At 45.6% G+C, this 15,796-nt stretch overlaps 2 protein-coding genes across 3 annotated transcripts in view; one reads left to right on the top strand and one right to left on the bottom strand.

Annotated features, from left to right (window-relative positions):
- Positions 1–10,177: 10,177 nt before the first annotated feature.
- Positions 10,178–14,879, top strand: IDH3B (isocitrate dehydrogenase 3 (NAD+) beta). 2 transcript variants are annotated; one of them, XM_006894184.1, is made up of 12 exons: positions 10,178–10,223; positions 10,326–10,406; positions 10,562–10,660; positions 10,759–10,879; positions 12,262–12,322; positions 12,398–12,530; positions 12,637–12,770; positions 12,863–12,965; positions 13,221–13,367; positions 13,572–13,666; positions 13,780–13,840; positions 14,765–14,879. In XM_006894184.1, the coding sequence occupies exons 1-12, from the start codon at positions 10,188–10,190 to the stop codon at positions 14,843–14,845; spliced, it is 1,152 nt and encodes a 383-aa protein (XP_006894246.1). In that variant the 5' UTR covers positions 10,178–10,187; the 3' UTR covers positions 14,846–14,879. The 2 variants fall into 2 exon arrangements, with proteins under 2 accessions (XP_006894246.1, XP_006894245.1); XM_006894183.1 differs by having other exon boundaries at positions 14,468–14,879.
- Positions 14,880–14,965: 86 nt separating this feature from the next.
- Positions 14,966–15,796, bottom strand: part of NOP56 (NOP56 ribonucleoprotein) — a 4,634-nt gene continuing 3,803 nt past the window's right edge. Inside the window, exons 6-7 of the mRNA XM_006894250.1 lie at positions 15,703–15,792; positions 14,966–15,331 (exon numbers count right to left, since the gene is read on the bottom strand). Coding sequence (XP_006894312.1) covers positions 14,966–15,331; positions 15,703–15,792 — 456 coding nt within the window. The remainder of the gene's footprint in view (positions 15,332–15,702; positions 15,793–15,796) is intronic.

Below are 15,796 nucleotides of genomic sequence, written 5' to 3'. Positions count from 1 at the left end.
TTTGAAAGCTGAACACGTGGATGTAGTTGGGAGCGTGGCCGGCAGGTGGCGCTGTCGCACAGGAATATGGCCTCTCTGTGGCCTGACTTGACTTTTCTTTTTTGGAATGACAACTGTTTCTTTCAAGCAGCCCTGGGATGCTGTGTGTTGGGATTCAAAAGTTTGCATTGCAAAAAACCGAATACTTTTTTTAAAAAGTGGACTCGGGGAGGAAGAAGGGAGGGCGACGACGGGGTAAAATGTGCAACAATGAATGAATGAAAAATTGACTTTTCTGGAAACTTTTGTTAAAGTCACAATTAAAATAAAATAAAAATATTTGCATCCACGAGCTGATCAGCAGAGAGAGAGGAGGCTCCTCCGCTGCAGAGTCGCAGTCTGTTCTGGAAATCTGCTCCAGAAAGGAGAGCACGGCTTCTTTTGAACCATCCAGTCATGGGGTCTGAAATCACTTTTTCTGTGGCCTAGTGGTAAGGAGCTGCGCTGCTAACATGAACAATGCTGTTCAAACCCACCTCCTGCTCTGAGGGAGAAAGACGAGCAGTCTGCTCTCTTTCAATTGACTGCCTTTGAAAACGCAAAGGAGGGTCAGCTGTAAGTCGGTTCTGGGACAGAACAGCATAACATCATATATGAAAAAGGGAGGGCTGGTGGGTTAGTGGCAAGGAGTTGCACTGTCAACCCAAAAGGCACGTGGTTCAAATCTACCAGCTGTGCCACTGTACAAAGATGGGTAATCTCTTCCAGTGCGATTTGTTGATATGTGCAGTGAAGTCCGCTATTACCATAGCGACCCTATGAACAACGCTCTGAACCTTGCTCTATCCTGAGCCAGCCTCATCACCTGTGACACACCTGACCCCAATGCCACAGTCACTGTGTCAATCCCTGTCATTGAGGGGTTTCCTCTACTGCATGTCCTTCTCCAGGGACTCCTGACAACATGCGCCAAGTATGTGAGGCAGAGTTTCACCATCCTTGGCTCCGAGGAGCACTCTAGTTTCACTTTCTCCAGGACAGAGCTGTTTGATAGCCCACTGTATGTTCAATAATGTTCTCCAGCACCACAACTCAAAGGCATTGATTCTCCATTGTCATTGTCCAGCTGTCAGATGCATTAAATAATTGAGAAGACTATGGCTTGGATCAGGCTCACCTTAGTCTTTAGACTGATGTTGTTGCTCTGTAGCCCTCTGGAGAGGTCTTTGACAGCAGTTTTCCTAATGCAACTCATCTTTTGATTTCCAGACTGCTGTTGACAAGGGATTGTGGATCTGAGCAAAATGAAATAATTATCCATTTCAATCTTTTCTCCACATACCATGATGCTACATGTTGGCCCAGAGGTGAGGATTTTTGTTTTCTTGATGTTAAGAGGCAATCCATGTTGAAGATGTTTTGTTTTCTTGATGTTAAGAGGCAATCCATGTCCCTTATCTTCTGAAGCAAGGGCTTCAAGTCCTCCTCACTTTCAGTGAGCAAGGCTGTGTCATCTGCATAACGCAGTTTGTTGACCAGTCTTCCTTCAATCCTGATGCCACATTTTTCTTCATAAAGCCCAACTTCTAGAATAATGTGTTCACGTATAGATTGAAAAGGAAAATCCTATGAACAATCAAGCACTATTAAATGTAGCCCTGGAGGCTGAGTCCTCATAATGCATGACACTAAACTATGAGGAGAAACAATTGCAAACATCTACTAATAATTGGAACATTGAACATATGAGGTATGAAAGTAGGAAAATGGGATATTGTAATAAAAGAAATGGAATGCATAAAGATTGCCATGCTAGGTATTCCAGGTGATTTTATTGCTGCTGAAAACTCACTGGTTAGCTATGAATTGATTCTGATTTGATGGTACACACCACCAACAACAACAACAAGAGCCCTCGTGGCTTATGGGGGCTACATGTTTGGCTGCTTGTTAGCCAAAAGGTCACCAGATCAGAATCCACCAGTCACTTTCCAGGATAAAGGTGAAGAAGTTTGTTCGTGCTAAGAGACTCAACAGTTGGTCGCTGTGATTCAAAGTCAACTCGGTGGTGCTGGGTTTAGTTTTGACTTTGTGGGATTTGCTGCCTAATTGTCATAGCATTTCTTCCTCCTCCTGCATGAGGACCAAATACCATTCAGGAGGCTGGTTTCAATCCTATCTCTCGCTGTTTGGCCTCATTAACAGGTATGAAACTCTTACTTATTTTTATCTTGCCCACTATTTGAACCAGAGCTTCACTAATGGAAAAAGCCAGAAAATCTTTTCATATCCTGTGATTCCCTTTACCTATCTATGTCTCTTCTCTTCCAGAAAGTCATACCTCTGTCAGTGTCCAGTTCTCATTGCCAAAACTGTCTGTTTGAATCTGTCTCTGACAGTTCACCAGCAACTTAGCAGTTACACCCTGATGGAGGTAAGCATGATGGAGATACACCACTCTGGGAGAGGATCAGAGAGTCACTCCAACTCAGTTTTATTGAGGGCTGCAGTGGACTTATATACAAGCATGTCAACAGGAAGACAGGATAGGGTGGGCTTACAGACGTGGGACATACGGATTGGTTACGAGAACCTCAGCCTTGTGTGGACCACTCCCAGCTCAACAGATGTGGCAGCCGTTTTCCCAGGTGGTGAGCTTTCTCAAGCCAATACAGCCAAACACAGGAGAGCTTTCTCTATTCCATATTAAAAGCCGTTGGGAGGCTTGCACTTATCTGGAGCTTAGGCGATCTGTCCTACACAGAGGCCCTCCCTTCCTCCCCAACATTCCACAACATGAATCTAGTGTTTGGATTTACTCAAAACAAATAATTACTCTTTTATTTTTTTCATAAACACTGCTGGTCTGAGACCAAGGAACTTAATTACACAAGTCCCAGCAATCTATATTAGCATCAGGTTTACACTGTCTCCATTGTTCTGTAAGTCCCAAAGGGACAATGAGGAGAGGTCCAGTTGATGTTTTGTATGTATGTAGTGTCACAGCTGAGGGATGCTGAGCCTGGGGAATCCGCTGGGTTTATAGCAGAAAGGAAGCAAACTTGCTTTTTGACCTGGAAGAAAAGAATTCATTGCTCCAGGCTGCTCACTGCAAATGGAAGCCCCATAAATGGGCAAGAGCAGTTATGGTGAAACTGTCTCACATATTGTTGTTGTTGTTGTTATGTGCGGTTGAGTTGCCTGAGACTCAGAGCGACCCTAGGTATGTAGTGACTGTCTCACATACTTTAGACATATTGTAGGGGGGAGGGACTGGTGTTTGGAAAGATATTATGCTAGTGAAGGTAGAAAGTCAATGAAAGAAGACCCTCAGGAAGATGGTTGGAGGCAATGATTCCGTCAATGGACTTGAGAATGAAGGAGACCGGGAGCGTGGGACAGGATAGGGCAAGCTCTGTTGCTCACAGGGTCACTGTGCGTCACAGTTCACTTGACGTCACCTAACAACAACCGCAACCACCATAACAATAGAAATGCAGTAAAGAGCTGGCATTCTGGACATTCCCAGGAAGAATGTGTAAGGACAGTCTAGGCTCTTGACAGACTGTGTTTCTCAACAGCATCCATCTCAGCGACGTTTCCCATGTCCATTTCTGGGCCAGGGCTGCTTCTGTCTCTTTCCCCAAAGCCCTGCTTTTCAGTCCTGATGCCCAAACTAGAGGATGTCAGCAAAAGCAAAGAGAAATCCAGGACCTTTTAGGTAAAGTATTAGTGAGTCTAATCATAAATAAAATACCGGTAAATAAAATCTAACCGTATGATTAAAATATTTCTCCTGACCAAGTAGGGTTTTCCTAAGCATATAAAGAAGACTCAATGTTAAAAATCTTATTGATAGATAATAGCAAAGACAAAGATGGAATTTGTTCGTTCAGTTAGAAAACACGTATGAACCAAGAACTGACAAAAATGGCAAAACCCTATTCCTTATGCACTGGAATATTCATAGCAACCCTGTTCATCTCTCTAGTGGCTGAGAAGTGGAAACCAACTCACAGTTGACCTTCCTGTGGGTTTTCAGAGGCTGTAAGTGAACGGATTGCCCATCACATTGAGAATTACCCAAATGTTCACAAGAACTGAGCGACTCAATAGGTTGTAGTATATGTACGTGACAGGACACTCTACAGCAGTGGAAAAGAATAGGGTCTGTGACAGGTACAGAGTGAGCGAGTCATAAACTAGGACTGAAAGATGCCAGACACAAAAGAAACGTGGTCAATGCTAGGCTTAAATAATGACCGCAAAGTTAGACAACGATGCAGAAGGAAAGCTATAGATTTGAGAATAAGAAAACCTTGCAAGGGGAGAACAAGCAGAGCCGTAGAGGGACGCGAGTGTGTGTCTCACAGCAACACATGCGCTTCTAGGATTGTTTCTTCCGGGAAAGGGTGTTTTCTGGGAGTAAAGGGTGTGCTGCTTACTCTTTTGCAAGTGTGCACAGGATCTCAAGCTAAGCTTTTGTGTCTTTGAACACGTACTTCTGCTTCTGGCTCGGAGTAGTCAGGCTTAGTGTTTTAGCTTGGAGGTCGTGGTGTCACTAGTTCTGAGCAGAGTCGAGCGGCAGGCAGAATAATCGAGGTGGTTTGCAATGACTGTCTGGGGAAGAAGGTCTGACACCATTGGAGATCTTAAGAAGCTCATCGCAGCCCAAACGGGCACCCGTTGGAACAAAAGTGTCCTTAAGACATGTTCAAGGTCCATATGCAAGGACCACATGTGCTTAGGCAACTATGAAATCATGACGGGATGAACCTGGAGCTTTATTACCAATAAGGAAGAATTCCTTCTCTTACCAACGACGATAGTCTGGAGACTAAGGTTTGTCTGATCCATGCCATAGTTTCTGGTTTCTGCAATTGCTTAGTATGTGTCAGAGAGCTGGACACTGACTTGGGATGAAAGAAAGAGAATTGATGCCTTTGAGTTGCAGTGCTAAAGAAGAATATTGAATATACCATGGACTGCCAGGAGAACAAACAGGTTTGTCCTAGAGAGAGTGAGACCCAGCTGCTTCTTGGAGTCAAGGATTTTGAAGCTTTGTCTGACATATTTTGGGCATGTTGCAAGGAGGGCCCAGTTCTAGGAGAGGGACATCATGCTTGGGAGGGTGGAGGGACAGCATAAGAGAGGAAGACCCTGGATGAGATGGATTGATTCAGTGACTAGGGTAATAAGGGTAGGTGTGTCAGGGACAGTAAATTTGACACAGGATAGAGCAGGTTGCAGGGCTCTTGTACATACTTAGGGTTGCTATGAGTCGTAAGGGATTTGACAGCACATAATAACAATAACCACCCTACCTTTCCCCCACCACTATCCTCACTGGCATGGACACTTGTTTTTAAAAACCTCAATAAAAGCTTAGATGCTGGGGGAGGGGGGAAGACTTATGTGCAAAGGAGTCTAGGAAGTGGGAGAAAGACTCATTACGGATGTTGATGCCTGCGTACAGTCACTTTACATTAGCCTCTGGTCTAAATTCTATTTTCTTGGAACTTCCATGTTGGGTCACTGCGAGGTAAGGTAACTTTTTGCTGCACATGAGTGTAACCTAGTTCCATGCAATCTTGTCTTCTGGAGACACTTTGGTTCAAAATAAGACAACACCCTTTAAACATCAAGCTGTTGATGTTTCTCCTAATTTTGTCTCAATAAATGCTTAGACGTGTGTCAGTGAGCATGTGTAATGTTAACCAGAATGCAAGAATGTGTGGGTGTAAACAGGCTCCTTGGACTTTTTTCTTTACCTTCCTAATTCCCGGGATCATGTAATCAGGTTCTTTTGAGTTTTATTCCCACCCTTTTAATTCCCTAGATCAGTAATATGATCCTACTGATATAAAGTTCAAATCAGGGAAAACAATTTTTTTTGTAGAAAACAGGCTAGTGATGACCAACCACTGGGGCATAGTGGCTGGAAGAAAACATGGAAAGGTTGAAGAAGCCCTCCGGGATCTGCTTGCTAATTACAAAGCCTGTTTAATTTCTAAAAATTCCATGTTATACAATATATGTGTAACATGTACCATTTTCTTTGTGTGTGTTATGTTTCAGTGAAAAAGAAAGCTTTAAAAACTTAACAAATACATATTAGAAGAATATGAGGAACAGCAACAACTGGTAAACTAGGAGTTCCACTAGGAGTTCATTCGTCTTCTCTAATGAGCTGTGCTGTGTCCATTAACGCCTCTCGCACCTTACATATAGTTTAGGGTTCAATATCTGTTAAGAGAATGATAAATAAATAGCAACAAAAACATGAAGAAATGGCACAGATCCCCTAATATTGTAACTCAGCTCCTTACTAAACTCTGGATCTTTTTTGATAAACACACAATCTCATATCCTTTTTTTTGAAAATTAAATCTATAGCTTTAGTGAAGAAATTGTGCAATGTATATATTTCAAAACACAATTTGTGAGAAACAGTAGAATGTCTGGAATTTTTATTATTATTTTACATCTTTTTGGTTTATTTACAAAGTTCGAATACATTGTTTTGCACACAGGAACTTTCCCATTTCCTTCACCACCACCCTAGACCCATCAAACTGTATGACCCTATGATTATCAACTCCCCTCATCATCACCCCTCTGCTTCCACCCCTCCCTCCCCTTTGGATTCTCATTCTCATTCTACAATAATGGGTTTTTTTGTGGCTTTGCCCCCCCCCCACTAGTTTATAGAATGTCTGGACTATTTGAGGGCTATGCAGTTACTCATGTTGCAGTTGTCTGTCAAATGCCAGGTACTTTACCACCAAAATGCTCTTGTATTTTCTGCAGTTGATTTTTGTCCCTTCTTAGCCACATTAGAAGGGAGGCCTTCACATTTTCTTCTGGTTGGGAAATACTCTAAGGATATCTTTTCTGCGTATAGATGTTGTTGTTAAGTGTCATTGAGTCGTAGATGACTCATAGTGACCATATGAATGAAAGATCTGAATGAATGCTTGTATAAATTTCATTGTTTCTCTAAATTAATAGAGTTTCTGTAGGCAAACTAGTTCAGAAGTGGATGCCACTCCTGCTTTCAAGCCTGTTTTAATCAGGGAGCTCCACCAAACACTGTCCACCATGGGTAACCATTATCACATTTGACACATCAGTGTCACAGTGTTAGCATCACAGCAACCATGAGTTATCTCTGTACAGCAAATGGACAGATTAGTGCTAATACCACTTAGAAGAATGATCACAAACAATTAAAACCCGGCCTGAGGGCCGCAGATTACAATCACCCACCTTTGGCTTGGTAACATAGCTTTTTATCCACTAGGCCAACAGAGTTCTCTCCATGACTCACAGCAATTCTATGAAAACAGATCTAACCCTTGCCCTAACCTATGCCATTCCCACAATCTGAGACACGCTTGAGCCCATTGCTAGGGAAAATACATACCTACAAAGAGCATCACAAGATATCTTTTCAGTTGTTTTTGTTGTTAATTGCATTCGAGTCGAGCACAATTCATAGCCACCCTATGAACAAAAGGCCTGAAGACTTTCTATAACTATTGACATTTATCAAAGCTCATAGAGTTTCCAGATGCATGTTGCTTAGGAAGTAGATGCCACTCCTGCTGGGAAATAGAGGGTGTTCTGGTGGCCAAGTGGTTATAAATCTGCCTGCAATTTGAAAGGCACAAGTTGCTCATGGGAGAAGGACTGGCAATCTCCTCTTGTGTGATTACTGCCTCTGAAAACTTGCTGGAAGGTCATCTATGAACTGATTTTGGCTTGATGGTACACAACAATATGGACAGGTCAAAGGGCAGCTTGACAGAGTAAGTACCAAATGATTCCCCAATAGGCAGTGACTAATAAATGGCAAATGCTTCAGTGAGAACATCATCAAGTGTGTTTGGCTGAGTTACGTCTAGACAGAGTAGAACACTATGACTGACAACAGCACTTTAACATCTTAATTTCTTCCCTTTGCTTTGGCTTCTCGGTGGTCTAATGCAAAATTCAGAGTCTCTTACCACATCTGTTTTGGTCTTTTCTTCTTTTTCCATCTTTGTAATATCCTTTTGTTTTCTTCATGGATGATATTTTTAATATCCTCCCACAGCCTATCTGCCCTTCTCTCATTAGTATTCAAGCTCTCAAACCTTTTTCTGAGATGGTCCTTCAATTCAGGAGGTATAGACTCAAGGTCAAACTTTAGTTCTTGTGGATTTGATTTTATTTGCTTTAACTAACAGTTTGAACTTGCATATGAGTAGCTGATGATCTTTTCCACAATCAGCACCTGGTCTAGTTTTCACAGCTGATACTGAGCTTCTCCAATGATTTTTCTCATGGTAATCAATCTGATTCCTGTGTAGGCTATAAGGTGAGGTCCATCTGTGTATAGTCACCATTTGTGTTTCTTATAAAGGTATTTGCAATGAATAATAAATCATTGATTGTACAGAATTCGATCATTCTGTCTCCAGCCTCATTCCTGTTCCCAAGTCCGTGTTTCCAGACTACCAGTCCTTCTTCCTTGTTCCCAACTTTTATATTCCAGTCATCATTATTACTTATGTATCTTGGTTGCATGTTTGATTGATTTCCAACTGCAACAATTAGTAGAAGCCATCTTTCTCCTCTTAGGCTCTGGTTGTTAGTATTTGAATGAGAGTGCTATCAACAGGTCTTCCTTGTATGCATATGGATATTATCCTGTCACTCGCAATATTGTATTTCATGATTGATGGATCTAGAAATGGTCTTTTTAACTATGAATGCAACGCGTTTCTTCTCCCCTTTTGATTTCCAGTGCAATAATATGATTATCTGATTAAAAATGTCCCATGCCTAGCCATTTCATTTCGCTAATGTCTACCTAGTATGTCACTATTTATGTAAACATTTTCTTCCTTAGCAATCTCCAATTTTCCTACATTCATACTTCTTATATGCCACGTTCCAATCACTAAGGTTCTGTTTGCTGCAGAAGGTCAAGGATTGCAGCCTTCAATATGGAATGAAGCTCAACATAAAAAAAAAAAGATTCTCATCACTGAACCAATTGGCATGATAGATGGTGAAGAGATTGAGATTGTTAACAGCTTCAGCTTGCTTGGATCTCCAATCAACACTCTTGGTATTGTTGTTGTTATGTGCCTTCTAGTCGTTTGCGACTCATAGTGACCCTATGTACAACAGCCGCAAACTCTGCTCTGTCCTGTACCAATCACACTGTCTCTGACACTCCCATCCCGATTATCCCAGTCACTGAATCAATTCACCTCATAGAAGGCCTTCCTCTCCTGCACTGTCCCTCAACCTTCCCAAGTATGATGTCCTTCTCCAAGGACCGGTCTCTCCTCACAACATGTCCAAAGTATGTTAGACGTAGCCTCAGAATCCTTGTCTCCAAGGAGCCACTCGGTTTAACCCTTCCCAGGACAAATCTGTTTGTTTTCCTAGCAGTCCATGGTACTCTCAATACTCTTCTCCAGCACCCCAGGAAATCAAAAGACAAATTGCATTAGGAAAACCTGCAGTCAGGGACCTCTCCAGAGTGTTAACGAGCAACGATGTCAATCTAGAGATTCAAGTTAGGCCATGGTCTTCGCAATTACTTGCTATGCATCAGAGAGCTGGACAATGACTAAGGATGACAGAAGAAGAATTGATGTCTTCGAGTTGTGGTGCTGGAAAAGAGTCTTGAACATACCATGGACTGCCAAGAAAACAAATCAGTCTGTCTTGGAGAGAGTGAAGCCAAGTTTCTCCCGGGAGGCTAGGATTTTGAAGCTCCGCCACACATGTCCAGAAGAGGCCAGTCCTTGGAGAGGGACATCATGCTTGGAAGAGTAGAGGGACAGCGCAGGCGAGGAGGACCCCAGATGAGATGGATTAATACAGTAACTGTAGCAATGGGGGTAGGTATGTCTGCGTCAGTGAGACCGGCTCCCAGGACAGGCCAGGCTCGCTGTGAGTCGCGGGCGACTCGACGGCCCATAACAATGTCATTCTAAAGTTTCAACATAAGTATGGTGCCTGAGAAGAAGCGTCCTTCTCGATCAGCCTGAATGGACACGGTAAGAAGAGGATGAATGAAGTCACAAAGCCAGGAACTAGAATCCTGAACGCGGAGAAAGATGCGCCAGGTTTCGCACGGACCGGAAGTCGAGCCTGCGCCGCACCGACTTCCGGCTTCGCCTGCCCCCATACTTTCTGCGCGGATCATGGCGGCGCTGGCCGGTGTCCGCTGGCTGACCCGAGTGAGGCCCGGGGCTTCCTAAGAGGGCAAGGTCACCGCGGGATTTGGGGTCTGGCGGGAGACCTCGGGCCCGACCTCACAGGCGTCTGTGTTTCTGTCGCAGGCGCTGGTCGCCGCCCCGAACCCTGGAGTATGGAGGGGTCTGGGCACCTCCGCCGCGGTGCGCGCCACCTCGCGGAACCAGGTAACCCTGACTCCAGCGGCGATCCCTAACCTCCTCCCCCCACCGCTGCCAGCTTCTTTGCCCAGTGTCCCCCGCTCTTCTCTCACTCCCCACCCCTGCCCCCCTGAACCTCACTGTGACCTCCTGCAATGCAAACTCAATGACCCTCGCCCTAGACCGAGGACGTGAGGGTGGAAGGAGCCTTTCCCGTGACGATGCTGCCGGGAGACGGCGTGGGACCCGAGCTGATGCACGCTGTCAAGGAGGTGTTCAAGGTGAGCCGCCCTGAGCACCCGCCGGAGGAGAGAACCGGGTGAGTTGGAAAGGGTTCACTCGACCTTGACCCAGCAATTTTGAGGACCTGTCTCCGCAGGCAGCTGCTGTCCCGGTGGAGTTCCAGGAGCACCACCTCAGTGAGGTGCAGAATATGGCATCAGAGGAGAAACTGGAGCAGGTGCTCAGCTCCATGAAGGAGAACAAGGTGGCCATCATTGGTATGTGAGGCCCTTGTGTCATTGAAAGGCAAATGAATGAATGGCTACTAAGCGGATCCAGTAACTTTCTCAGAGGCCCTGCCACTGACAGGCACATTTTATTCCTTCCTCTTGAGATTCCCGGAGTTGAGGAATCATGTCATACAGATTTAAGACTTTGAGGGTTTGGAGTGGGTCGTGAAATCCAAGTAATTGTTTTTCTAGAATGCCACTTGTAACTGCCTCATTTCTTCTGGCTTTCTGCTGCTCTGCTCTTGTCCTGCGTTTCCTGGCTTGCATTTCTGCTCCTGTTGACCCTTTTCCCCATCCCTTCTCTTGGAAAGCCCAGTTTGACTTGGCCACAGGCACAGTCTTCCCGTAGACTAGATCCTTTATAAGCTGGCTCTCTGCTGCTTTGTTCGGCCTCCTTACTACTTACTTTGTGCTTTGACCACACCAGATGACACGTGAGTTTTTGAATATGTGATTTCTTTTTGGCACATAATGTATGGGGCTTTTTTCTCTTTACTGCTACTTGTCAGAGTCTCACTCACTGTATTCATTTTCTGGGGCTGCTGTCACACTTGAACTCTCAGAACTTGAGGTGTCTCAGAATATCTACAATGTATCTTATCATTCTGGAGGCCAGAAATTTCAAATCAAGGTATTGGCAGGAGAGTCCTCCCTAGAGAATGCTTTCCTGCTACTTGTAAATTTTGGTGCTCTTAGCACTCCTTGGCTTCTAGATGCCTCGCACCAGTCTCTTCATCTGTCTACATAGCTTTTGCTTGTCTTTACCCTTTTTATTTTATAAAGTCTTGGCATTAGATGTAGGGTTCACTCCATTCCAGGATGATTTCATATTGAGATCCTTAATTATGTCTACAAAGATTTGGTTTTGGGAATAAGGTAGATTTAGAGGTTCTGGGAGTTAGAACATGGATATACTATTTTTAGGGTCATCATTACATGCACAGCAGTTTGTCCTACAGTTCTTCAAAATTGTCCTATGTGCAGAACACGTTCACCCAATCCCATTTTGTGTGTTATACTCCACACAGTGCTGCAAATGATTCAGCTTCAGTACAACAGATGTTTGAAAGGGCTTCCAGAGTTTCAATCCTTCATTTTCCCCTCTGGTTACTGTGCTGGTTAACTTCAATTTTAATTTTTTAAGTGTATACTGATATTTATTCATCATCCATGACTGAACTGGTCCATACTGGTTTGAATTTTAAATTCCTCCACCCCTTTTCTCCTTGTCCCAATAGGCATTTAAGGGTCAGTGACTTGGAGGGGAGATAGGTGGGTGGATTTTGTCCCTGAGGGAGTTCAAGGCTGGTCTGAGTTTCCTTGTGTTGGCCTGGCCTGTGCGTGACACTCCCCTTTTGACTCTTACACAGGAAAGATCCATACCCCAATGGAGTATAAGGGGGAACTTGCCTCCTACGACATGAGGCTGAGGTAGGTGGTGGAAGGCAGAGGGTCGGAGGGGTCTGGGGTTCTAGGCGCAGTGCTAATGCTCTGGCCTGTACACAGGCGTAAGCTGGATTTGTTTGCCAATGTGGTCCATGTCAAGTCACTTCCTGGCTATAAGACCCGACACAACAATCTAGACCTGGTGATCATTCGAGAGCAGAAAGAAGGGGAATACAGCTCTCTGGAACATGAGGTGAGGCCCTGGACAGCAGGAGGGTCAGGGTGGAGTTTGAAGAGAGGCCTAGCTTCTTCACCACCCTACCACCTTCCCACTCAGCTCCTTCTCTTTTCTCACCTAGAGTGCGAAGGGTGTGATTGAGTGCCTCAAGATCGTCACTCGTACCAAGTCTCAGCGGATTGCAAAGTTTGCCTTTGACTATGCCACCAAGAAGGGTCGGGGCAAGGTCACAGCAGTGCACAAGGCCAATATCATGTGAGACACATGGCTTTGCAGAGGGTGGGTTCCCAGTAAAGTTGCTCCTGGCATTCTCTTGACTGAATTTGTTCCCTTTGGCCCATGAACAGGAAACTTGGGGATGGGCTATTCCTGCAGTGCTGTAGGGAAGTGGCTGAACTGTACCCCAAAATAAAATTTGAGACTATGATCATAGACAACTGCTGCATGCAGGTGAGTCTTCTGGTGCTCGTGGAGTGAAGGGAATTCACTCTCCTTCACACTTGAAAGGGGCTCTGGGGGTGCACTGTTTAAGAGCTTGGCTATTAATCAGATGGTCAACAGTTTGAAGCAGCTGCTCTGAGGGAGAAAGCTGTAACACTTTGCTTCCTTAAAGATGTACAAGTTGGGTGGCTGTGAGCAAGGAATCAACTTGACAGCCATTGAGTCACTTTGGTTTTTCTTCCATACCCATTTCTTGCCCTCTAGCTGGTGCAGAATCCTTACCAGTTTGATGTGCTTGTGATGCCCAATCTCTATGGAAACATTATTGACAATCTAGCGGCTGGCCTGGTTGGGGGAGCTGGTGTGGTTCCCGGGGAGAGCTATAGTGCAGAGTATGCGGTCTTTGAGACGGTGAGTGAGCCCACTTCCTCCCTTAGCCCTCAGTCCCTGCACGCCAGCCCTCTAACCTCAGTACCTCCTCACCTGTGCCTGCCTTTCATGATTATACCTGATCTCCTTCCCATCTCACCTGTTTCTCTTTTCTGTAACGCCTCTCTCATCCCAGTCTCTCCCTAATGTTTCCCCCTAGTGACTCTGGCCTGTCCCTCCCCACAGGGCGCCAGGCACCCATTCGCCCAGGCAGTGGGCAGGAATATAGCCAATCCCACAGCCATGCTTCTGTCGGCTTCTAACATGCTGCGACATCTCAAGTAGGCTGGGGGTGGGGAGGAGATGGGGTGCTGTTGGGGGGAGCAGAGATGGGACATGAGGCTTGTCCTGGTAGGAGTGGGAGGTCTCATTTTCTACCTGTCCACATTCGCAGTCTCGAGTATCACTCCACCATAATTGCAGATGCTGTGAAGAAGGTGATCAAAGTGGGCAAGGTGAGCTTAGGAAGGCTGCTGGCTGCAGGGCCATGGCGCTGTCCTCTGTGGACCCTGGGTCAAGTCTTTGCCCTTTCCCTCCAGGGACCCCTTGCTTCCCCAACATGTTCTCCAATCTTCCTTGGAACCTCATCACCTCCCTTCCCGATTCATCTTCTGGACCTACTTTGCTTTCAGTTCCTATCTGCCATTTCCTGCTTCACTCACTGTCCCTTTCATGGGCTTTGTCTTGGCTCTGTGGGACTAGGGGACAGAGGAGAGGTGGAGGGAGGGCACAGGTAGGGTGAGACTTCTCCACCTTATCTCTGTTCCCCTCCCAGCTTTTCCTCCTGCCTCTTCCTCTAAATTTCCTAGGGTAGCTTCATCCTCTTTTGATTTGCTTCCCCCCTTCATGCCTGGCCTTCCACCCTGCCCAGGTAGCAGCAAAGCTCCAGTTCTCAGCCCTCAAGGGGAGATTGGAGCATCCTGGCCCTTGGCAGATTCATGCTTAAAACCTTGAAGCATCTCTCTGGCCTCCTGTCACCCTCTCGGATCCTTGGCACCAAGGGTTTCCTTCATCACACTGCCCTACCCCCTTCATGGGCTTTCTTCTCTCCTTCCCCGCCGCATTGCTGCTGGTGGCTGTAGGTTCGGACTCGAGACATGGGCGGCTACAGCACCACATCTGACTTCATCAAGTCTGTCATCGGCCACCTGCACCCCCATGGGGGCTAGAACCCTTTATTCCTCCCAACCTCACAAGGACACTTCCACCTACACGCCCCTTCAGTACATTGGACCAGAACTTTATAGACAGCGGACCATAAACCACCCTTCTGGGCAGACTAGGTTGTCCAGAGTCTTACCTCCCTAAGTAAGGATGGTGGGAGGTGGGATTGTCAGGGATGGACCAAGCCCCAGACATGACTACAGTTCTCCCCACAGGTTCGAACCTCTGACATGGGTGGTTATGCCACCTGCCACGACTTCACTGAGGCTGTCATTGCTGCCTTGCCCCACCCATAGGTCCTGCCTGCACCCATGTAAGCTGGTTAATAAAAGCATATTTATTTACCAACTTTTGTAAACAGTTTTTTATTGGGCAACATTTGGGTATGCCCTTCACATCCCCAGGGAATGTCCATGTTAATCTTCCTGGGGTGCTTTTTTGATTTTTTTCTTTTTCTTAGTGCTCTTGTCAACGGCCTCCTCAGGTCCACTGCTGACGGGCTCCTCCTTAGAAAGCTTCTTCTTTTTCTTTGGGACGCTGTTTGCAACCTCTTCAGGGTCTTCTGGTTCCTCTCTGGAGGAAGATTTCTTCCTCTTTGGGACTTTTGCATTTACAGTTGGCTCAACAGGCTCTTCAAAGTCACTGTTGACCAGTTCCTTGGACAGAGATTTCTTTTTCTTGGGTTTAGGGAGAGCAGAGCTGGACTGATCTTCCATTCCGTTCTCCTGTGGAGCCTCCTGGGGCTTTTTCTTTTTCTTCTTTTTGGGTTTTTCTTCGGTTTCCTGAGGAGAAATGGATACAGTATTGCCATTGTTTGAACACTGAAATGGCAAAGGTATGTATGTATGACTAGGAATTGAGCCAAAAGGGAACCACCATGAACCTATTTAATCTTTAATCACAGTAAAGCACATAAATTGGAACAGAACCTTCTGCCATGCCCACAGATCGGTCTCATAAAGGCGACCCTATCTCCAGCAGGACTTTTACACCCTCCCTTGGGGAGGACCCCTGTCCTGTATCTCTTTCCTACAGGATTAAGGATGTGGATTTAGATGGGCCAAGTCAACATTATAAACCTAAAGCCTGAGCTTAAGACCCTTTGCTCTGCTGCTGACAATGCCGCGACCTCGATGGCCGCCTGCCCACTGACCTCACATTCCTGATCTTCAAGAGTGCCATTGTTTTCTGAAGCCTCAAGTGCAAGGGCAGCCAGTCGTTTCTTCTCCTTCTTCAAGCGCTTCTTC

This window comes from Elephantulus edwardii, unplaced genomic scaffold (assembly GCF_000299155.1).
Source record: "Elephantulus edwardii isolate Elephantulus edwardi_28Jun2011 unplaced genomic scaffold, EleEdw1.0 scaffold00138, whole genome shotgun sequence".
Taxonomy (NCBI): domain Eukaryota; kingdom Metazoa; phylum Chordata; class Mammalia; order Macroscelidea; family Macroscelididae; genus Elephantulus; species Elephantulus edwardii.
Note: the sequence above shows the minus strand (reverse complement) of the source record. Positions and strands in the feature narration are given on the sequence as shown.